The sequence below is a fragment of the Rhinatrema bivittatum genome, chromosome 3 (genome assembly GCF_901001135.1).
Source record: "Rhinatrema bivittatum chromosome 3, aRhiBiv1.1, whole genome shotgun sequence".
Taxonomy (NCBI): Eukaryota; Metazoa; Chordata; class Amphibia; order Gymnophiona; family Rhinatrematidae; genus Rhinatrema; species Rhinatrema bivittatum.
The window spans coordinates 76,310,887-76,334,497 of record NC_042617.1 but is presented as its reverse complement, the minus strand read 5'-3'; the positions used below and the strand labels follow the sequence as shown (position 1 = coordinate 76,334,497).

Sequence of the window (23,611 nt, the reverse complement as noted above, 5' to 3'; positions counted from 1 at the left end):
TCCAGAATGGCAAGGTCAACAGTGTGAACTGTCATGCAAGCAGTAACAAGGGCGGCACTGCAGCCAGGTCTGTCTGGCAGGCTGTAAGAAAGTGAGTAGAAGACCTAGCAGAAATACAAGCATATGTAGCCAGGCCAGTCTGGTAGTAATGACTAGAAAACCTATCGGAAAAAGAAAGCATCAAATAACTGGGTCTCTTTAGCAGGCCTCGCATTTCTTGTGTCATCAAGAGCCTGATGGAAGCCTGGATCAAGGTCTTTGAAGAAGAGTCTAGGAGGGTCTAAGGAAAAAGGCCTATCAAGGTGGGAGGGGTCAACAGAGCATGCACCAGTGAATGGGGAGCCTGGGAGAGAGAGAAAGAAAGGACTGAAGCCAAGCAGAGTAGTGGGGAAAAACATCTTGTTGGCTACTATATTTTTTGAGCCCTGGTCAGAGTGTGGCAACCAAGATTCAGTGCAAAAAATATATAGACATGCTTATGGTCTGCAGAATCAAAGAGTACGGTACATGGTAGGCAGTGAGGCAATGATGTGAATCAAATATAAGATCTTGGGGGGGGGGGGGGGGAAGAATCAGGATCTCAAGGTTACAAACGTGACAAAGAACTTGCAAGAATCACTGAAATACTTAGACTGCACAGAGAGAAGTACCATCGGTACAAAAAGGTGTGATAATGCCTCTATACAAATTTACTGCCAAGACCTCCTTTGGATTTGTGTCCTGAACTCTGGAGGCCCTACCTCGAAAAGTAATATAGACAAAAGCAGTACAGAGAACAACTATCAAAATGGTTCAAAGTCTGCAGTACAGACATTCCAGAATGAGACTCAAGGTCTTAACGAAGTATACCTAAGCAAAGAGGAGGGGAAAAGGGGGCAGGGACATGACAAACAAACATTCAAATACCACAATGCACAAGAGGTAAGCATTTTTCAGTGGAAAGCAGAGTTCTCTGAGGACAGCAGGACATTAGTCCTCACACACACTGGTGACATCAAATGGAGCCTGATGTAGAAAACTTATGTCAAAGTTTCTAAAACTGACCAGGCACACGGAGCATGCCCTATCCACATGGGGGTCCTGTTTCACTCATGTAACAGAATTACAATAAAATAAAAAAAAATAGAAGAAACCCAAATCTGCGGGGTGGCAGGCAGGTTTCATGAGGACTAACACCCTGCTGTCCTTTGATAACACCTGTTACAGGTAAGCAGGATGGTAATCTTCACACATGGATGAATCCCTAGCTACAGGCTGCTCCCCAACGGAAAAGGGGACCAACAGAAACCTAACCAGGTGCCAACGTGCACAACACCACCGGTGCTGTTGGTAACAGAGGGAGACAGCCTGAACCCAAACAATGGGTCCTACATTGGGAGATTTCTACACTTCAAACAGGTTCCAGATTGGCCAAACCTACTCTCACATCAGCCATCCCTATCCAGACAGTAACGTGATGTGAATGTGTGCAGAGAATTCCACATTGTAGCCTTGCAGATCTTCTCCACGGGAACTGCTCACAAGTGGGCCACCGATGCTGCCATGACATGACCCCCAAGAATCAGAGTCGCCTGGGCATAACAGAAGGAGATGCAATCTGCTAGCCAATTGTATAGTGTTTGGCAATGACCAAACTATTCCTATCAAAAGAAATAAAAAAGTTGGGTAGATTTCTATGGGCTTCTGTCCGCTCCAGATAGAAGGCTAAGGCTCACTTGCAGTCCAAACTGTACAGGGCTAGTTTTCCTTGATGGAAATGAGGCCTAGGAAAGAAAATTGGTAGGACGAACTAATTAAGATGGAACTTAGGGTGCATGCGCAAGACCAAACTGTCATGATATAAAACTTTGTATATGGTGGGTAAGGCCTGGAGCTCGCTGACCCTGCACGCTGAAGTGACCGCCAGCAAAAATATGACCTTCCAGGTCAGGTACTTCAGGTCACAGGTGCGCAGCAGCTCAAAAAGAGCTTTTATCAGCTGAGCAACACCACGTTGAGGTCCCAAGACACAGCAGGAGGCCTTAAGGAAGGCTTCAACTGAAGCAGTCCCCGCATAAAATGTACAACTATGGGCTGTACAGAGATGGGCATACTACTGCGACCTCAGGGCTCATTGGGCTCTGCACATGTGTAAGCGTGCCAAGGGAGTGACATGGACAGTCACAGCCATGTCACCCATGTGCCAAGCTAATACCTACTGGCTCTGATGCAGCTCTGTTACAATAGTCACCAGAGCGACAGCCCTCTGGTGCAGCAGAAAGGCCCTGTCTTGAGCCATGTCTAGCAGGGCTCCGATGAAGTCCAAGTGAGGCGAAGGACTGAGATGAGATTTTGGATGGTTGAAAGCGAACCCTAGTGACTCCAGCACCCAAATGGTCAAGTGCATGGACCGGATGGCCTCTGTTTGAGACATGCTCTACAAAGACACATGGGGTGGATACGAGCCCAAACAGCAACCACCCAGTACTGGAAGTGCGGTTTCCCCACCACAAATCGGAGATACTTCCTGTAACCGGGGAAGTTCTCAATATGGATGTATGCATCCTTTAGGTCGAGGGAGCATAGCCAATCCCCTTTTTGCAAAAAGGGGGACCAAGATGCTCAGGGAAACTATCTTGAACTTTTCTTTTTTTTTAGAAACTTGCTCAAGGCCCTCATGTCTAGGATGGGACTACGTCCTCCTGTTTTCTTTAGAATCAGGAATTACCCTGAGTAGAATCCCCACCTTCTTTGCCCTTTGGTATCAGCTCAACTACTCTAGCCTTTAAGAGGGAGGAGAGGACCATTTGTAGCACCTCCTGATATGCAACCGGCCCCCAAAATGGGCATAGAGGGCAATCTGGTGGGTCACCCAACAGATTTAATTGGTACCCCAGAGTGTCCATCGTCCCAGCTACAGCAACTGACTTACGCTCCCTACAGCCTGGTCAAAACCCTGTCCCCAGAGTTGACAGAAGAGCTGGCTGGAGCTTGGGTGCTCTCTGCTTCCTGGAATGGCCGCAGGAGCTCCAATGGTGTGTATGGGTTTCAGGAAGCGGAGGATAGTACTTTCTTTGGAAAGAGAGACTTCCTGGGCCCTGCCTCGATGGCCTCCTGGATGAGGACGACGGGTCTGACGTGCTGGTGGAAAAAGAGTTTTTGGAGGGTTTCATGATGGTCCAGGAGCTGGGCCACAGCATCCTTCACTCTCTCTCTGAAGACACTCTCTCCAGTGCACGGCACGTCAGCAAGTCATTCCTGTACCTCTGGGTCTGAGATCAGAGGCCCGCAGCCATGCCAGACTGCAGGCGCTGATTCCCACTGCAGAGACCCTCGATGCCATTTCGAAAACACTGTAGGTTGCCCAGACCTCGTGTTTTCCACACTCCAAAACCTTGTGCACCAGTGACATGAGGGTGTTTTGCTGCTGTTGAGGCAGCTGCTCAGCCACCTCCTGCACCTGCTTCTAGATGTCCCGTGAGTATTGGCTCATGTAGAGCTGGTAGTCAGTGATGTGGGCAAATAACATGGCGCCTTGGAACACCTAACTTCCAAGAGCTTCCAATGCTCGTGGCATTCCCCGGGGGCACCAAGGAGTGGGTCCAAGAGCGCTTGGCCCTCTCGAGGGTGGATTCGACCACCACCAATTGGTGGACAGCTGATGTTTATCAAATCCAGCAGCCTTTTGGATGAGTAAACCCCATCCACCTTCTTATTCACAAGAGGCACTGTGAGGGGGTGTTCCCAAATCCTCAGTAGCAACTCCATAAGGATCTTGTGTACTGGCACAGCCACAATCTCCTTAAGAGGCTCCACGAATTCAAGAACCTCAAGTATTTTGTGTCTGGCATCTTCTTCAGTCAAAAGCTGGAATGGGATTGCCTCCGCCATCGTTGTGACAAACCATGCGAAGGTTAAGTCCTCAGGCGTGGATTTCCTTTGCTCCTCTGGAGAAGGGTCTGACAGGAGATCATCTGAATTCATTCTGTTCATCCCCCCCAGGGGACATAGGGACCCTCATCACTGTATACCACAGGGGATGGGGCCCTAGTGCTTGGCTGACATTCAGAGGTGCAGGCACCGATTAGACGGACGGAAGACTACCAATCTTGGCATCTCTGCAGGCTTCAGCGGAGCTTCCTCCTCAGAGGAATTGCCTTCGACCACTGTATCAGTAGAGGGAGGCCTCGGTGCCTGAGAACCAATGCCGGCTGAGTCGGTAAAGCACGATGAGCACTGAGCTTCTCTAGAAGCGGTATAAGGATAGTTGGCACTGGCTCCATCGGTGCCATAGGACCGAAGCCCTGTAGCACTCTTGCCACCGTTAGCTGGACTTGACGCTCCAGCTCCTCCTCAAATGATGCTGATGCCAACACCAACTGGGAGGAATAAGGGGTAACCAGATCTTTCTCAGACCCACGAAGGGGATCTGGGACTGGCACCAGGACCAGTGGAGACCATCGCAGACCCTGGGCATCGATGGAGGTTTGGTGCTCTTCACCATGGGGTTGCTTTGGGGACATCATGCAAAAGATGGTGCATCCCCATGAATCAACGGGGACTGGTACCGATGCTTCTTGATCTTTCCACAATGCTCATCCCGTTCTTTCCTTGGTGCCGATGACCCAACATCCTCAGCCAGAGGAGATTGACAACTGTCGGTCTCTGTTGCCCCTATCCACTGGCAATGTCAACAGAACAGACGGTTCCACCGATGTCAATGGCATGGTGTCCATCAATGCAGCTCCGATGTCCTCTAACACCGATGACTCACACTTATTCGACCAAAGAGGTTGTCCATCTTGTCGAGTCAAAGCAGACATCCCTTCAGGACCATCTGGGAAACAAGCAGCAACCCTGGACATCATGCAATGCCCCCACGCAGAGGATGCAAACCTTACGAGGATCTGTGATAGACATGGTCATCAGGCACTGGATGCATCGGCCATGACAGGGCAAAATAAATGGGAAAATGGTAGCAGGAGTCGATGGAAGACAGGCATCAAGACACTGCCACCATGGGGGAAAGCCGATCACGAAAGAAAACTTACCCGAATGCCAAAACCTCTGAGGGCATTACGGGGAGGCACCGAGAGGGACTCCGTGACAAACTTTCGAAAAAGAAAAGGAGCGAAACACTGCAAAAACTAAGTTTTCCACAAGGCAAAAAGCCAAACTTTTAGAGCTCAATCCAACCACAAGGCTGACAGCTCCACAGAAAAGAAGAGACCGAAGAGGGACCCCACATGGACCCATGGTACAGGGTCATGCTGGGCGTGCTCAGCGTGCCTAGCCAAGGTTTTTAGAAACTTTGACATAAGTTTTCCATATCAGGGCTCCATATGATCATTTCACCCATATGTGTGAGGACTACCATCCTGCTTGTCCTCAGAGAAAAATAGTTCTAGATAAGAGGCTCAAAAAGGGTAACATTAACTTAAACACTGTTACAATACTGTTCATATGGTGGTGGATGCATGAATTAGCTTCTCAGCGAAGGCAGCAACAGGATGCAAAAAAAGGATGGGATAACCACAGATTACACTTAATTTGAAGGAAATAAAAATGTAAAGCCAGTGATCTCAAAGGTACTGCAATAGGGAATAATGGGCAGGCTAGATAGGCTTAGTGGTTTTTATCTGCTATCATATTCTATGCTTAAAAACTGTGTGTATCTTTCTAACTCAAGTACTTGTTTAAAATGATTAGTCCTAAGGTCATTCAGCACCTCTTTATGCCGTCTTCATATTAAAAAAAAAGGTATGGATCTGTTTGGTTTGTGAAATTAAATGATTATTATGGATCTAAGTCAGTGGATATCATAAAAAAGTTTTCGGTGGCCACAAGAGTGAAGCCATCAACTCTTGCTGGTAATAACTGATAGTTCTTCCTCCTCAATGCACTCAATTTCCTTCTGACATACCTATTTATCCTTCAGATTTTCCTCCCCCAATTCTTCACCCCACCAGCAGGAGAAGAACAGAGTCACATACCTTCTCTTTTGTGGGCTGGGGGAGTGCATCAGGACTCGTACTTCCTCCATGCTCCTATTTTCTCCTTCTGCTGTTGGGGCATCGTTGACTGTGCTTCTGGTTCTCCATCCAATCACATCTATGGTTCTGCAAGTTTGAGCTTTATTGGTGCTTGTATTCCCACGCTGTTCTTTTGCACCAGAAGGAACACTGTGAGAAGAGTACAGGCACCAAGTGGCTCCAACTCAGAGACAAAAGGAATCAAAGAAGCTGTAGTGGTTGGGCCTTGATGGGCAGACACCTGGGCAATATACATAGTAAGGTCCCAATGGTGGGCATCTCTGCAGATGCCTAAAAAGCAGCTGGTGACCATGTGGCTGCATCTGAGAAACATTGATTTAAGTAACTTGAGATGTGGTACAGTGGCTAAGACCTACACACTTTCAAAAACCTTGAATGCTGATTTATTCTTAAGAATGAGACAAGCACTAGGAAAAAATGAGAAAGCCCTTTCCATCGCCGGGCCTCAACACCTAAGGCTGGAAACGAGCATTAAGATTTTTAAGAAAGATGTGAAAACATGGTTGTTCCAGCAAGCTTTTCCTGACTGAATTTTCAATGTCTTAGCCTATAGTAATCATTAGTTTTAATATTTTTATCTAATAATTGTATTTTTAGTTTGCATTTGTTTTATTATGAATTTTGTGTATTTATGATTATTTTTACTTTGGAAACAAATTCTCTTAACTCTACATTTGTTACTAATTGTTAACCGATGTGATGTGTGTACATGAACGTCTATATATAAAAAAAAAAAAAAAAAAAAAAAATCAATAAATACATAGTAACTCTGTTCTACTTGGCTACTGATTTATTTAAATATATAGCACTAGTTACACAGAAGCCTTTATAATATCACAAAAAAAAAAATCATCAAGGCTGCCAAGTGCCATTCCCTAATTTGGCACATTGTAAAAGCAACAAAACACAAAAAAATTACTATGAACTTTTTGCAAGAAAATTAACATGATCTTTGTGACAAGAGTACCCATTAAGAGGGATTCAAATTCCTAGTTTCTAAACGTTTTTGAATGGTTCTAGCAGTGGGCTCGCTCTTAGCAAAGTTCTGGACATTCTACAAAAAAAAAAAAAAGTTGCCTTAAAAATCCCTTGCTCCCTATATTTACATATTATATTGAAAGAGCTATAAGGACACTATGGTTCACATTTCTATTTGAACCAAAATATCTATGGCTGCCTGAGATAAAGACTAAGCCAACCCTTCTTGATTTGTAAATCACAGTTACTGTAGGAACATTTTGGAGAAGGTGTCTAAAATATCCCTCACACTCAATCAGTATACAAAAATAAAAGCCAACAAAGTCATGGTATGAGGTTCAGGTACCGGCAAGTAACTCAAGGGTGCTCAACCTGGTCTTTGGGACCCCCAGATATCAATCAGGATATCTTTAATGAATATGCATGAGATTTATTTGCATGCACTACCTCCTATATATACAAATATTTCTCATGCATGTGTTAGGGACTGGTTGGGCCACCCCACCCTGAGGATCAGATTGAGCACCCTCAAAATAACTAGAGAAAATTAGAAATTATGCAGAAAGGAACAGAGCAGGGTTTCCCAACCCTTTCCTAGAGGCATACCCAACCATTCGTGTTTTCAAGATATCCATAAAGAACATACATGAGAGATTTGCATGCATTGCAGACCTGCTACATGCAAATCTCTCTCATAATTGTGGTTACCCTGAAAACCCAAGTGGATAAGTGTGCTTTCAGGAAAGGGTTGGGAAACACTGAAATACAGAATAAAACTGTAAATATCCTGACTCTGTATAAATCCATGGTGTAATCACACCTTCAGTACTGTGTTCAGTAATGATCATCCCACCTCAAAAAACAAATATATAGAAAAACTAGAAAAGGTACAGAGAAGAGCAATAAAAGTGACAAAGGGGATGGAATGGGTTCCTCTTTAAAAAGACTAAACAGTTTTGAGAAGATGACAGAGGACATAACAGAGGTTTATAAAATTGTGAGTGGTGTAGAACAAGTTAAAAGAGGCCATTTTTCCTTTTAAATAGTATTAGAACTAGAGGAAACTCCATAGAACTAGAGGAAACTCCATGAAACTAGCAGCAGATTTAAAAACAAAGTTAAGATGGTATCTTTTTTTCCAGTACTTACACAATTAAGTTGTGGAATTTGTTTGCCAGAGAATGCTGTCAAGCCTAATAGTATATAGATGGGTTTAAAATAAGCTTGGACAAGTTTCTAGAGGAGGTCATGTCCACTAGCAATAATTAGCCAAAGAGACGTAGGGAGCACCTCCTCTTAATTCTGGGAGTGAGCAGCTTGGAATGGATAATTTGTTCTGCAGGGATCAGACTTGTAGCTGTTTTGAGTTCTCATGAGGGTTTTACAGAAAAACAGAGTAGTGCTCCAATTTACTTAGATTTATACTGAGAACTGGCAAGTAGTAGAAACTGTCTCAAACCCTAATATTGCCTTAGGAATGCCATGATGAAAAAAAACAAAAACTTACAACATGTATAAGAACAGAAGAAATGCTACGCTGAATAGGAGCAATAGTCCACCAAGCCCAGCATTTTATCTCTGACAGTGGCCAATCCAGATCATTTAGAAGTATTCTACAGATCCTAATGGATGGATTAATATCTCTATGTGGATATACAATACACTTGGGAAAGGAGGTTTTCAAAATCAAGGATATGGCCCTGAAAACACATCTTTTCTCCCATGTGTAAAAACATTATACTAGGAGAAAAATGAAATGGCATCTAGACAAAAAGCCAGAAGAGGAAACAAAGTAGCCGAGAATCAGATCAAAATGTGATATTGTAAAGACTAGCCTCTTTTGCTTTTTTATCCAAAATCAGGATTTTAAACTTTCGTAAAATCCATCAGAGACTCCCGAGGAAATGAGATGTTATAGGATGGCTATCCTATTGTGGACTGGTAACTAGTTAAGGACTAGAAAACAAAGAGTAGGACTAAATGATCTTTTCCCACCATTGAAGAGAAAAAAAAAATAGTGGCAAGCTTCAGGGATATGCAGTGGGGGCAGCACTGTTTAAAGTAATCATTACTATAATTCTATGGTGCAGCCCACCCTTGAGAACAGTGTTCTGTTTGTCCCATCTCAAGGAAGTTATAGAACTAAAACAGGAGATGGAACAACTCCCTTATAAACAGGCCGATACAGTACAGTGCGACAGAGCGCACTGTTAGCCAGCATTTGGATGCACGTTTGACGCGCTAGCTTTACCCCTTATTCAGTAAGGGGTAAAGCCACATGTTTTACTTTCAGAAATTAGCGCCCAAAGGTAGGCGCTAATTTCGCCAGGCACCGGGAAAGTGCACAGAAAAGCAATAAAAACTGCTTTTCTGTGCATCCTCCGACTTAATATCATGGCGATATTAAGTCGGAGGTCCCAAAAGTTTAAAAAAGTAAAAAAATAAATAAATAAATTTGAAATAGGCCTGTGGCTTGAAAACCAGACGCTCAATTTTGCCGGCGTCCGGTTTCCGAACCCGTGGCTGTCAGCAGGCTCGAGAACAGACGCTGGCAAAATTGAGCGTCAGCTGTCAAACCAACTGACAGCCACCACTCCTGTCCAAAAAGAGGCGCTAGGGACACACTAGTGGCCCTAGCACCTCTTTTTACTGCCAGGCCTAATTTAAATAAATGTATTTACTGTATCACGCTCAGGAGAGTTTTTTTTTTTTTACTGTATCAGCCCAAAAGAAAGGCTTATCAGGTTAGGGTTCATCAGCATGGAGAAGAGATAACAAAATATAATAGAGGGTTATAAATCATGAGTGAGGTAGAACAAATAAAGAATTTTTATTTACCCCTTTTATATAACAGGGATAAGGGGCACTCATTGCAAGTAAATATTAGCAGATTTAAAAAATAATTTTTTTTTCAGTCAATGCATAATTAAGGCTGTAAAATTTGTTGCCAGAGGATGTGGTCAAAGTAGCAGTATAGATGAGTTTAAAAAGGCTTTGGACACGTTTCTGGAGCATAGGTTTATTAAGTATCAGCCAGGTAGGCTTAGAGAACGTCACCTCGCACTGCTAGGAGTTGGGATGAACAACAGGGAATGGCTCTCTCCATTATGATCTGCTGGGTACTTCCTTGATCCAGACTGGCCCCTCTCAGGATGCTGGTCTATGACCCTTATGCTATATTCTTAGTTTGCATGATGCTTTTCAGAATAAAGATACACGGATCGTCTTACAAGGATAAGAGCAAAACTAACAATACATCGGCAGTGCCTTTGAGAATCCTACAATGACAGCAGGTCCAGCCCAGCAATAACACTGGAAAACATTCAGCTTCTTAAGACATCTACAGGAAAAATCCTGGTCTCCCGCACACCCAAAGAAAAATAACTTTGTACGCGAACGGGTTGTTACGATGCCACAAACCATCCGAATGAGTGAAGGTCCGGGAGGGAGGGGAGCCTTCATCGCCATGATAATGACCTGCACTTTCAGGCACTCCCCATCTGAATGAACCGGAGATCCGCTGTGAGCTGACAAGGCCGATTATCGTTCTTAACTGTCACGAAAGGATAAGAGCGGGGGCTCCGGTGCTGCGAGGGAAGCTTCTCGGCCTTACCTTGGAGTATTCCTGGGCCAGTTTCTGGTACTTTCCTTGCAGTTCTGCCGCCATCCTTCCGTCGACTCGACCCGGCCGCCGGCACAGACTCACCTTCGGGCTCCCATGCCCGGGGTGGCTTTACCGCCCAGGGACGCAGCCGCTGCGGGGCTGTCTTACTGTCTCTCTCGCGCTGCCCGAAGTCAGCGGGCACTGGGACTAGGAGTGGGTCCCCACCGCGCGTCTCGGGCAGGCTGGGGAGAGAGAGAGTCCAGGTCCCGTTCCTACACAGGATTTCACGCGCATTGAATGGGTCTTTCTCTCTGAAGGTAGCGCTTGTACGCACGGAATAAGACGCACATTTGGTTGGCGTCCGCTCACAGGTGCCGGGAGGAGGCTGTGCGGCTACGCCCAGCTCCCTAGTAGGAAGCGCCTGTCCCGAGGGAGGATGCGCAGTGACCTGCGCGTGATGTTAAAAAAAAAACAAAAAAAAAACAACAACAACCATCACCACCTAGGATCCGCCCGTTTTCCAACTCCCGCCCACGGCTCGCAAACTTTGACCTCTCGAGCTTCCGGCACTTCCGCCCCGCTAGTTAACTAACCATAGAGATGAAAGGAAGAGATTGTCGGTAGCGCCATCTGGTGGAAGAAGGAATCAACTCACACTCAAACTGGAAAGAGAGCGACCCGGGGGTGTGTGTTTTTTAGTGCATGTGACCCGGCCGCAGTCCAAAGACAGATGAGCGAGTAGAGAAATGTTATTTTGTTGAGCCGTCATTCTCTCTGTATTGCAAGATTACAGAGATTTTATCTTACTTCGTTCTAGTTTAACCTTTTAACAGAAACAAGTTCGTTATCTGCCGAAAACTGAACTAGGCTAATGTGTTCCTTTCTAACTTTTATAAAGAAGCAGGTTACTTGCGTCGTGGAATCCAGAGACTAATCGAATGTACTTCTGCTGATCCCCGGAAAGTGATAGAGGAAGGCAGGTGTCCTGCAGCAGCTGGGCTTTTTTTTTTTTTAGCTATTATTTACAGTATGTATAATAGTGCACCTGGCAGTATCTGCCCATGTTGTTCTCAAGTATGTATCACAATTTGTGTGTGTACAAGAAGGACGGCTGTATTAGAGCCTGGGATGGAACGCATGTACTATGGCTGCCACTCAGCGGCTGTGCTGCTCTGCCCCTCTCTTTAGTTCTCGCCCTTATAACAGAGCAAGGCTATTGGCTCGGGTAGCCCGCTCTTTACCTCTCAGCCTATGCGTGCGTGTATGCAAGCATAGCCCAGGACAAGGCACAGTCAGTTTCTGCTGTTTAGTGAGCCCCTTGGGAAAATGCAAGATGACAGTGATAATGTTGAGCTGAATCTAACTTGGGTGGAGACATCACCCAACTCAGGGGATTGGCAGCCCCCTTGCCACCAAAGAGGGCTCTGCTGGCAATGAGGAGGTGCCAACATTTGAAACTCCACACACCTCTATGGATGCCTTTGTAGAGAACCTGGCAGCAGAACTCATTGCCTCGCAGGAGCAGATTCAGGGAAGTATGACAACAGGTTGGAGCGCTATCCAGTTTGAGATTAAGCTGCAGGGCAAAGAAGTTAGAAAGATGTGAAGGCAGGCTAGAGGCTCAACCCAGGACCTAGTGTTGCAATCAGGAAGTTGAATGCTACTTTGCAAGCTCAGCAAAACTCACCAAGTGACAGTTCAGCCAACCAAAATAACCCAGTTTGCAGAGGCAAAGGCAGAGAGAGGGATCAGGATAGCCAGAAATAGATGAGTGCATTCTACAAAATGAAAGTTCCATAAAGAATGTCACCTTCATTGCTCATCCATGCTATATGTGGAGATGGACAAACAGCTTTTGCATGCTCTTCTGGTGCTGACGGCCCTCACTCCTGGAAGCCTTGTCTCTTCACAGACTTCTCGCCCTCCCTGCCTATGCCTTTGCCTGGCTTTTCTTTGATCATCACTGCTGTATGCGGATATGGAAAGTGAGCTAGGGCACCTTTAGCCAGTGCGGATGCTTTTCTCACATTCAAGTCTCATGTCCTCACACATGCCACCATCCTCCTGAATCTTTGTTTACTTGGTCATCTCTCCTCTGTCACTCGTCTCTTCTAAACACGTGAGTAGCATCACTTTAAAATTCCAGTGGTCTCATCACTTCTTGGGCTCCTAGAGCTGGAAGTGTATTATGGAGAATGCTTTTGCTAATAATTTTTCTTTCTCTTTTTTTTTTTCGTCTTATGCAGGTTATAATAAACTTCATTGCTCACCCATGTTGTATGCAGAGAAGGGCAAACAGCTTCTCCTTGCCCTTCAGGTGCTGATGGACCTCACGCCTGCAAGCCTTGTCTCTTCACAGACTTCTCTCCCTCCCTGCCTCCGTCTGGCCTGCCTTCGCTCGTCACTGTTGTGAGTAATGGTAACCTCACCCCCATCCCTCCTTTCTCTAGAAACTCTCTCATCCACCCCTTCTTTTCACTTCCCCCCCCCCCCCCGTACCATTCCCTCTTCCCCTTCTCATGCAAAACTTGCTCATGACAATTTATCCAACCCCCTCCCCTTCTACCCATCCTTTCCTTTAGGTGCTCACTCTCCCAACCCCCTCCCCTTCTACCCATCCTTTCCTTTAGGTGCTCACTCTCCCAACCCCCTCCCCTTCTACCCATCCTTTCCTTTAGGTGCTCAGTCTCCCAATCCCCTCCCCTTCTACCCATCCTTTCCTTTAGGTGCTCAGTCTCCCAACCCCCCCTTCTTTCCCCTATTTCCCCCCCCCCCCCCACTCTGTACAAGACTTGCTACTCAAAAATTCTCCAACTCTCCCTCCTACCCCTGCTTTCTCTAGGTTCTCATTCTCCCATCCACCCCTTCTTTTCACTTCCCCCCTCTACCATTCCCCCTTCCTCTTCTCTTACACATGACTTGCTCACGATGATTTTTAAAAGTTTTCATTTCTTTATTAGCCTCCTCTTTTCAGGTGGATGTCATTGTCGCCACTCATCACTGCTGTACACATAGATGGCAATTCTGGCTCCTTCACTTTCTTCTGGTGCCGACGCTTCTTATTATTGCAAGCCTTGTCTGATCGCAGAGACCTCACCATCCTCAACCATCGTCATTTTACTTTAATGTTTAATAAACCATTTGCACAGATTTCTCCTTGTTTTATTTATTTAAAGGTTCTGTCCATCAATTTCTAAATATTTTATTCACCTAAGGTACTCCCTCTCCCAAACCCCCTTCTCCCCTCACTCCCTCCTCCACCTCCTCTTCTCCGCCCACTAATCTCACCCCTATTCTCACTAGCGGGTCAATACAGTAAGGCCGCGTTAGAAAGAGTGCGGCAGTGCCGGGCGCACCCTCGTTTGCCCCACGCACTGTTCTGATCACATACCGCTCGATACTCTATTTAAATTGCTTGCAAATGCAAGCCGCGTCTGCAAAGCGATAGGCGAAGCGTTAGGCCCGCGCAACCCATTTTACTGTATAGGCGCTTAATACAGCGCCTATACAGTATCCTGGGTGCGCTGATACCTGTCATTTCAAATGACATTTGAAATGACAGGCACCAGGAAGTGGATCCCAACTTTAACCCAGGAAAACCTAAAAACCGAAAATCCCCTCGTCCCGAAGCGGCTCGACAGGTGCCAACTTACCTTTTGTTGCTTTTCAGCCCCTTCCCTTCTCTGCCGCCCTCCGGAGGGGGCAGCCGGCGGCGAAAGTTTAATCCTTATTTAAATTTCTCTCTCTTCTATTGTTATTGTCATACTTCAGAACATTATGTTCTGTAAAAAGTTTTGAAAATTCAATAAATAGATAATTTAAAAAAAAAGAATGGGGAGGAGGCCCTACTGGGTGGGGGAGAGGATGCTGTGGCTGAGGTGGGGGAGGAGCGGTGGGGGTGGGGGGCAACTGCCTGGTCGGGGCCTGGGACTGTTGCATCGCTGGCCTCTTATCTCTTCTCATCTGGTGACTGGATGTCATCTGTGAAGAGAGCAAAAATATTGTGTTATGTCATTTGCACCCAATCTATTTGAGGTTATAGCTTTACTAGTGGAGTTGTAGGGCAAGGGAAAAACTAATAGGTCCAGGGAACCTAACCCATAGACAATACCTTAGAGTTTCAGATTAACAAAATAAAAGGACTGAAGTTTGATGTTGCCTTGCATGTGCATTGGGAGGTGTTTTGCACTCGTTGACAGAGTCTGAAGCATGGGTTGGTGGTCTACATAGCGAGGCATCTAGGGCCATGAGATTGGATGTACATGTTGGATAAGGCATGTAAAAAGTAACTTGAAGAAACATAATAGAGGTTTTATAAGATAGGCCAGAGTTTATGCGAATGAGAAATGTTGCCAGCATTGGGCCGATGTGTAAATGCCACTAGAAACAGGACCTATACAGGCAAATTATAGCCTGGATGGCTAGAGATAAAAAAAACTTACCACTAGTCCCGGCCCACATCTGCTCCAGCACCTCCTTTTTTTCAAACTTAGCCTTCTTCTTGATGTCCTTAATCTATAAGATGAAAATGCACAAACCTAAATATAACACTGGATTAAAATTTATGCATGAATAATTGAATAAAAATAAAACTATGGCTTATGACATAAATTACATTTTAGAAACACAAATTTATCATGGCACCCATTAGCTACCAGCCAAGGTAAGATGTATCCAACACCTGTCTCTACCTCTAAGCACTTCTTCCAACAATCCCCCTTCTTATAGCTTCTCTCCACCTTCCTCCCTCCTCTGTATAAACAATGATCCTTACATATGCCTGTAACCCCACATCCACCAGTGATATTAATGACCCACCCCATGTACAGCATTCCAACTCCCAGGCCCTAGAGAGGACACCCCATGCACAAGAGAAACCACTCCACACAGCATTCCAACTCCCAGGCCCTAGAGAGCACACCCCATGCACAAGAGAAACCACTCCACGCATAACATTCCAACTCCCAGCCCCTAGAGAACACACCCATCAAAAAGAAAAAAACACCCCATGCACAATATTCCAATTCCCAGCCACTAGAGAACCCATCCAGGCACTAAGTACCCACCTTAAGCCCCTAACCCAGACACTGCTTATTCCATGTGGGTGAGAGGCTCCTCTATTGAACTTAATCTTGAGTTCCTCCCATGCTCTGCCCATCCTGCACATGTTGCGCCTCTCACCAGTGTGCATATATAAATTGGCTTCATTAGCCACCACCATGGATGGGAAAGGCAACATCCCTGGTGGTAAAATTGGGCTGGCGTGCTAGTGGAGGCATTGTGGCAACATAACCAAGAAGAACAGGAAGATCACGCTCGTGCTTATTTGTACGTGATTAGGTATGCACGTATCTACTGCATACCTGCAGTGCCAAGCTAGGTGCTTATATGGTCAATTCTGGGTGTTTGGATGCCGAGCTAGGTGCTCAGTGAGACATGAATCTAGACTCTTGGTTACCAAGATAGATGCTCAGCTAGGCTGGGCATGAATCTGGATGCTTTGGCACTGAGATAGGCGCTCAGCTTAGCTGGGCGCTTAGGCGCCGAGGTAGGCACTCAGCTAGGCGGTAGTCTGGACGCTAGGGCGCAGAAATAGGTACTCAGCTGAGCGTGAATGGGGATGTGGATGCTCAGGTGCCCAGAAAGGCGTCTAAGCATGAATCTGGCCACTCAGGCGCATATATAGGTGCTGAACTGGGCACGAATGTGGATGCTTAGTCACCCAGAAATGCACCTAGCTAAGCACGAATTTGACCACTCGGGCATGGGTTTCTCCTAACACCTTATCATCCCTACCCCCACTACTAGCCCCCCTTCCAACTGTTACTTCCACCCATCCCTTCCCACCCTCCCTCTTCCCACCCAAAAGTCCATCACCCCACTATTCACTCTCCTCCTCCCCTCCCAAACATGGGTTTCTCCTAACACCTTATCCTCCCCTTCCCCCTTCCCCCACTACCAACTCCCCTTCCAACTGTTACCTCCACCCACCCCTCTCCCTGAAATTGCCACCCCAGCGAGGTGAGAAATAAACTGCAATAGTGCTGCTGAGCTTAGCAGAGAATTGCTTTGTGTGTTGCCTTCCCAGCTCTGTAAGCCAGTGGACCCTGAACACTAGGCTGTCAACCCTCAAAGATCACCCATACCAAGGACAGCATCCAGCACAGATACAGAACATTTAAAAATAAGTATTTTGTGACTAAATAAACATTTATTAACAATAGTAACCAGTATGTACAAGAACAAATAACCAGCTGAAGAAGAGGTACTCATTAAGGCACAGTCCTTATTGTCAATCTCCAAAAAAATCTTGTATGACATGCTTCCTGACCTCATTTTACTTGGCTGTGTTCTCTCCAAGATCTGCAGAGCTCACATCCAGCTCTCCCTCCAGGTCAGGATTAATGTCCTGTGGAAGACCATGCTGCAGAGCGAGGTTGTGAAGCATGCAGCAGGCCACAACGCCTGCTACCTTCTCAGGAGAGTACTGTAGTGACCCTCCTGAGTGATCCAGGCAGCGGAAATGATTCTTGAGGAGACCAAATGTTCTCTCTATGACACTCCATGTCCTAACATGTGCCTCTCGGTACCTCAATTCAGCAGCTGTCCTTGGAACTGCAAGTGGTGTTAGCAGCCATGATTTGCAAGCAGAGCCAGCATCACCTGAAGAAAAAAATATATTTTGCATAAAATGAACTAGATTCCTTTAAGTTGACATCTGTAACATTTTTTTAACTACTAATTAGACTTCTATGTACAATAAAAATAATCTTACTTTTCTGCCTTTGGAACTCAGCCATGTTTACTAATATGTGCTACATATTAATAAAGTGACAGCCATGTATAAGATAGCATGTACACTGCTGCCATAACTTATCTGATTCATGTGTGCCAGCAAAATGTGGCCCATTCTTTATCATTTGTTCTCTAACTCACAAATCCCCATTCCATCCAATAAAAAAATCAGTTACATGAAATAAACTAATTTCCTGGCTGCCTACCTTACTCACCCTCAAAAACATGGTGGTACCAATGAAGGCAACCCCTTCAAGTCCAATCTGAAAAAAAAAAAAGGTACATAACGCCCCCTTTCCCTTTACTATCCCCATTTACAAAGAATAAATGTGAACTGCTGAGTAATCCCCTACTTTCCCAAACACAGCTAACCTAAAAAGATGAACATAACATACCCCTTTTTACCCCAAATCACAAATTTTTTTAAAAAGGTATTACTAATTTATAAAAAATGTGAGATCACAGATAGGTGAGCACTTTGGCACCAATGTACAAGAAAGCACTTACCATTATGCCTTAGGTTCCCACCCTATCAAACTTGCTTTTTAAATTATGTTTGTACACATCCCCTACCTCACAGAGCTGATTGAAACTTATTCTACGTTCTTGTACCAGCTTTTCTTTCACACTTACCCAGCAACCAGCTTTCACCATATTTCCCTTCAATGAATTACTGTGCCAGTGCTGACTGCGCCCAGGATGAATCATGGCTGCTACTGGGGAATTTTGCCACCTCTTGCACATCTCTCTTCCATGAGGAGGGGCGAGAGGCACATGAATACAGTCGATAGCTCCCATCACATTTGGCATACCGGATGTGTCAAAAAACGCTCTCTTCATTTGCTGCCACTCCCGAAGCTGCTGTGGGTATCTGATGTACTGCTTGACCCTCTTCAGCATGGCCCTCAGTACCTGGGTGAAGTGACGGGAGAACGTGGATTGCTCCATGCCAGCCACCACAGCCACTATGTTCCAGAAAATGAAGGGCTCCGAGCAGCTTCACCAGGCCTGGGATGGCATGTCCATGTTCTGTGAGGGGATCGATGTCCTCTCTGAGCTCTTCATACAGGCCCATGATAGCCCTGGAGCTCAGTCTGTACTTCCTCACCACATCCGACTCCGGCATCCCCAGCAGCATGGTCCTGAGGCGAAATATCTGCTCCCTCCGTACCCTTCTTGGAACAGCTTGTTATTCATGATCCCTCTTTATGTGCTCCCTCCCGATCCTCTCTCTCCTGCCACGATCTCTATCACCTGCCAAACCTTCTGCAGCTGTCATCCTTTGGCGAAGCCGCAGGATATACCACAGCATCAGGAACAGCTGGACACAATCAGAAATCTCCATCATCGAAATCACATCAGGGCTGCGTGGACACCAATGCAAGCAATAGAATAACACGGCCCCCGAGTTGGCGCTGTCACTTAAGTTGTGCCCCGACCATGGTGGTAAAATCCCTGCATTAAAAAACCCGCACTAGCATTAGCAGTGCCCGTGAATAGATAACCCCCTCCTTTGCATGCCATTAGCATGCACTTGCGCAGAAAAAAAACTCAGGTCAGTAAGCGCGTTTGAATGCGCTTTTTTTCCCCCCGTGCCCAAAACCTTTATTACATCCCCGTATGGGGCTTTGCGCAGGAAAACATGCGTACAAACACGCGTACATGCACGTACAAACCTGCGGCAGCTTCAGCGCCCCTTTATTTCATCGGCCCAATGAAAGGGAGAGTAAGGCCTCCTGAGGAGGAGGGGGTGTGCAGTTCACTGAATTCCATAAAACCAAAGGAATTTGAGAAACCCAAAGAAGGAGACATAAAACTGATAAAGTTGCTGCATTGTTAGCTATTGCATGTTTAATGTTAAATTAGAGGCAGGAGAGCCCGAGGTTCTGTAAGTGGGTGGCTGGGACTCAGGAATAGCTCCTGCACTTGGTGAGGAAATATACATGCTGGGGGGGGGGGGTAGGGGAACATCCTGATGATGAGCCTGTACGGACCAGCCAAAGAGCTGAGAGAGGCTGGCGATATCTCAGTGCTCATCCCCTCTCATCTCCGCATATGAACTTATGTGATGTGGAACAGCTGCTGCTACCGTCTGGACTGAGCCAGCATTCCCAAGGCTGCAGGAGTTCATCGCAAAAAAAAAAAAAAAAAAGGAACTGAAACCGCTCTTGTTATGGGAAATACCCAGATTTAAAACCATGAAGGAATAGACTCTGCCTGCCACATCACTGCTTTTTTTTTTTTTTTTTAATTATCTGTACAAAATGAAGTTATTGGACCCTTCCTGTGTGAACTCTCCTTTGTTATGTGCTGCCACCAAACTCACAGCCTCAGGAGCAGGAAGGGGAAAGGAACCCGCACAAGATGAAGGAAGCAGAACATTCGGCCTAGCAGGAAATGGCAGAATCTTTAGCCTGATCGGGGCTCGCCAGGAGGTGGTGGAGTCTCTGGCCTGGCAGGACCGAGAGCGCTGCTGTGATGTGGGGGAGGGGAGAAGTACAGAAGGAAAATGGGGGGGGGGGGGGGGGAGAAGAGCAAAGTGAGGGCTGAGTGGATGGGAGGGGGGGGAGGACTGCACCTGGGTGAGTTTAGGAATGAAAGAGGAGACAGAGGGATAGTGCTACGTGTGAGTCAGATGGAGAAATGCATGTGCAGTGGGGCTCACTAGCAGAGCCATTCCTGCTGTGCAGCCTCTGCCCGCCACAGGCAGCTTAACCTAGCAGGCCTGGCTTTAGAGGTGCTAACCTGTGCGGTTACACAGCGTGACACTGCTACAGGGGTCAGCGGCAGCTTTGAAGGGTTGCTGTGTCTTGGGGCATTCTGGAGGGGGGGGGGGGACTTCTCCCCGGCCCATGGAGGGCACCGTTCCCTGCGCTGGCACAGAGCGTTGTTGTTGCTGCTGCTAAAGTTGGCCCTGCCACTCAGAATCCAGCTCTCTCCCTCAGCCTCTGCTGCAACTCCCCCCATATCCCAATCCCCGTGGACCCTCAGTTGCAAAGTTCTAGGGCAGGGGCCGGATGGTGTAAGCACAACTGTTAGGAGGCAGCTGCAACCATTGTGCAGCCTGGACTCACATTCCCAGTATCTGGATTCATGGAGCAGTACTTATTGCACGCTCAATGTGAAAAATGCCTTGGGAAATCTTGTGCACGCTATGGAATAAATCTTTAGTGCAGGGCTCCCCAAACCTGTCCTGGGGGACCCCACAGCCAGTTGGGTTTTCAGGATACCCAAGATGAATGTGCATGATATGGATTTGCAGATCATGGAAAGTGAGTGCATGCAAATATATCTCATGCATATTCATTCTGGGTATCCTGAAAACCCAGCTGGCTGGTTTATTGCGTCGGCCCCTGAGTGTGTTAGTGGGATGAAACCCCATGCTCACATCAGGAGCTGGTTTGAGCTGAGAGCTCTGTGTGGGGGGAAAGGAAATATCTAACACAGGGCAATCTTTGGGCAAGGGGAAACGTCTCAAGAATGCAGAGCCTTTTCTTATATAAGCGTGAGGTGAGTGAATGTAAGATGTATTTGTAATTCAGATTTTTTTTTTAATATAATTGAATTATGAATATATATGAAATATGTGCGAATGGACAGCAGCTATGGTTGAAGCCTTGACAATTGGCACAACTGCTCACAAGTTTCAAACTAGTGTTAATTCAGCCCCCTTTTTGTGTCTTTTACCATGTGTCCAATGTATGGATTTTACACCTGCACTGAGAAGGCTGTCTTTAAAGGTCCTAGGAAATGACTCCCCTGAATGGCTAGAGCTTGTCACTTGGCTATAAGGGTGCCAAAGGCAGGTGTTTGAGCACAGGGATAAGCAGAGTGGATCCTTGGATGCAATGCAGAGAAGGAAAGCTAGAGATCAACTCATGGCTATTGTTATGTGCTGCTTATTTATTTATTTGATTTATTTCAGGCTCTTCAAAGCCTGGAGGGCTCACAATTGTTACGACTGTCGCTGCCCGACGTCTCCACTCTGCCCTCCTTACCTCTTTGGCGACTCCTCCTGCGGTTGACGGACGTTTGGCTGCCGCGGCGTCTGCCTGCCGTCCTCTCCGGCGTCCCCGGTCCGGCTTGGGCGCTGCCTCCCGCCATGCTGTCCAGTTGCCTTAGGGCGCGCGCGCCGCGCGGCCCTGCTTCAAGTACCTTCATTGGCACGAACCTCAGGGGCGTCCCCCTGTGATGACGTCACGCATCCCGGATACAAATAGCCTACGCGATTGCTAGCCGTCGAGTTAGCATAGGTTTCCAAACGGATGGGATTCGCTCTCCGTACCGAGCTACTCTGCCTCCACTGTTGGACTACTCTGTTTGGGGTACCCGCTCCTCGGAGGCCTCTCTCTCTTCTCTTTCAGGTCGCTGTCTGGAACCAGTACTCGCTCCTCGAGGGCCCATGTTCCTGGATTTGCTACCTGGACTTCTCTTCTGCCTGGAAGACACCGCTGCCAATACCATCAGTGAGTTACCATCTACTTCTCTCAGAGCTGTTCCCTGGAACCAGGTACTCGCTCCTCGAGGGCCTGCCCTTACTTCAGCTCCTGTGCTCCCATTGTGACAGCTGTCACAGCTGTCACAATGGCTGTGACAGCTGTGAGAGACTGCTGTCACAGCCATTGTGGGATCGCTGTTCCAGAGCCTGAGGGACTACAAGCCCAGCAGGGCTACATTCCTGCTCACTACCGCCACCTCTGGTGGCTCATCAATACTGTTTAATAAAGATCTAACTGTGTGTGTGTCCTAAAGCTGAGCCTGACCTGTGGCCCCTCCCCGTGGACCCCCCCGTGGGCATGGTCAGCAGCCACAGAATCCAGGGGTCCACCCAAATCCTTACAAACAATAACAACAATCTAAGGGCCTCAATTTACAGCAAATAAACACAGACTTGGAGAAAAGCTTTAGTAAATCAGGCCCTTAATAAGTTTGTTATGCACCAGCAATGAAAGTGGACAGACTAAAGGGGCCTTGCAGTCCTTATCTGCCATCAATTATATGCTTAATTCAACTGAATGATCCAAAAGCCTAAGCAGAACTAAACAAGCTTGGAAATGCATATAGGAAGATGATAGGGAACATTCCAGGATCAATAGGTAAGGTAGGATGTTTGTGGGATTTTTTCTGGTTTTAGCTTCAGCCCAGGGTCACCTTCTTTAAAAAAAAAAAAAAAAAAGTGCTTCTCTCTTAGCCCTTCCCCTCCGACCCCCCCAACCCCCAACCCTCAGGTTTCTTTATCCCTCCCAAGACAATCCCATCCTGCTATAAACCTGGTTTCTCCATTAATATTTACATTTCCTATGGAAACTCCTTAATAGTTGCAGCCAGAATACCAAACCTTTTCTGGTACAAGCATGAGGTGAGTATTTGTAAGACGTACTTCTATTTTAGACCTTTTTTTGTATATTTTCTTTAAAGAATTGAATTATGAATGGGTATGAAAGATGTGCAAATGGACGGTGGCGATACTGCTCACAATGTTCCAATTTGTGCTAATTTACCCCCTTATAGCACATCCAAGGAAACTCTGTTAGCAGATTAGCAGCCTGGGCCAGAGCGCGGGTATTGGATGACAGCTCAGCTGATGGAGCTCTTAGATAATAAAGGGATGGCAGGTCTCCTGCATTGCTTGCCAGCGAGATTCAGCTATGTGAGCCTGTGAGTCACCACTGGGACTGCCAATTATTTCTTATAGTTATTACAGTACTTGCAGCCTGCCAGACAAATCAGCCACTAGTTGATTACATGATCAGAAGCCTTCTAGACAAACCTGGCTGCATAGATGCATGGGCTTCCATTTGGACTTCTAACATTTCATAGGAACCCACTTTGCCATTCATTCTGGCAGTCCCAGCACTCAATGCTGAATCAGACTTGTACATCCCTTCAAAGACGCGCTGCTCAGTTGTGCTTGCTGCCTTCTCTTCACTTAGCAACCAAGGATATTTTGTACTTATCTCATACCCTCTTAAAGGCCGCTTATTCCATTAACTTCCAGCACCCTCTGGCAGGGCAATCCATGCATCCATACTCTTTCTGTGAAAGAATATTTCCCAATATATCTCCTCAGGCTGCCCCTCAGAGCCTCATACCGTGACTCCTTCTTCTGGAGCTTCCTGTTCCTTGAAATAGGTTTGCTCTTTGTCTATAAATACCTTTCAGGTATTTGAAGGTCACTGTCACACCTCCCCTGTCTCTCCCC

The 23,611-nt window shown here is 46.5% G+C and overlaps 1 protein-coding gene and 1 long non-coding RNA gene across 4 annotated transcripts in view; one reads left to right on the top strand and one right to left on the bottom strand.

The window, feature by feature from the left end:
- PPP1R21 (protein phosphatase 1 regulatory subunit 21) overlaps positions 1 to 11,064 on the bottom strand; it is a 188,354-nt gene extending 177,290 nt beyond the window's left edge. The window contains exon 1 of one of the 2 annotated variants that reach the window (XM_029593392.1): positions 10,624 to 11,064. In XM_029593392.1, coding sequence (XP_029449252.1) covers positions 10,624 to 10,677 — 54 coding nt within the window. In that variant the 5' untranslated portion in view covers positions 10,678 to 11,064. The remainder of the gene's footprint in view (positions 1 to 10,623) is intronic. The other variant, XM_029593391.1, reaches the window with a different exon arrangement.
- A 31-nt stretch (positions 11,065 to 11,095) lies between these two features.
- LOC115086920 lies at positions 11,096 to 13,764 on the top strand. 2 transcript variants are annotated; one of them, XR_003855366.1, is made up of 3 exons: positions 11,096 to 12,733; positions 12,861 to 13,023; positions 13,589 to 13,764. It is a non-coding gene; the product is annotated as an uncharacterized LOC115086920 (long non-coding RNA). The 2 variants fall into 2 exon arrangements; XR_003855367.1 differs by having other exon boundaries at positions 13,575 to 13,764.
- The last annotated feature ends 9,847 nt before the right edge of the window (positions 13,765 to 23,611 follow it).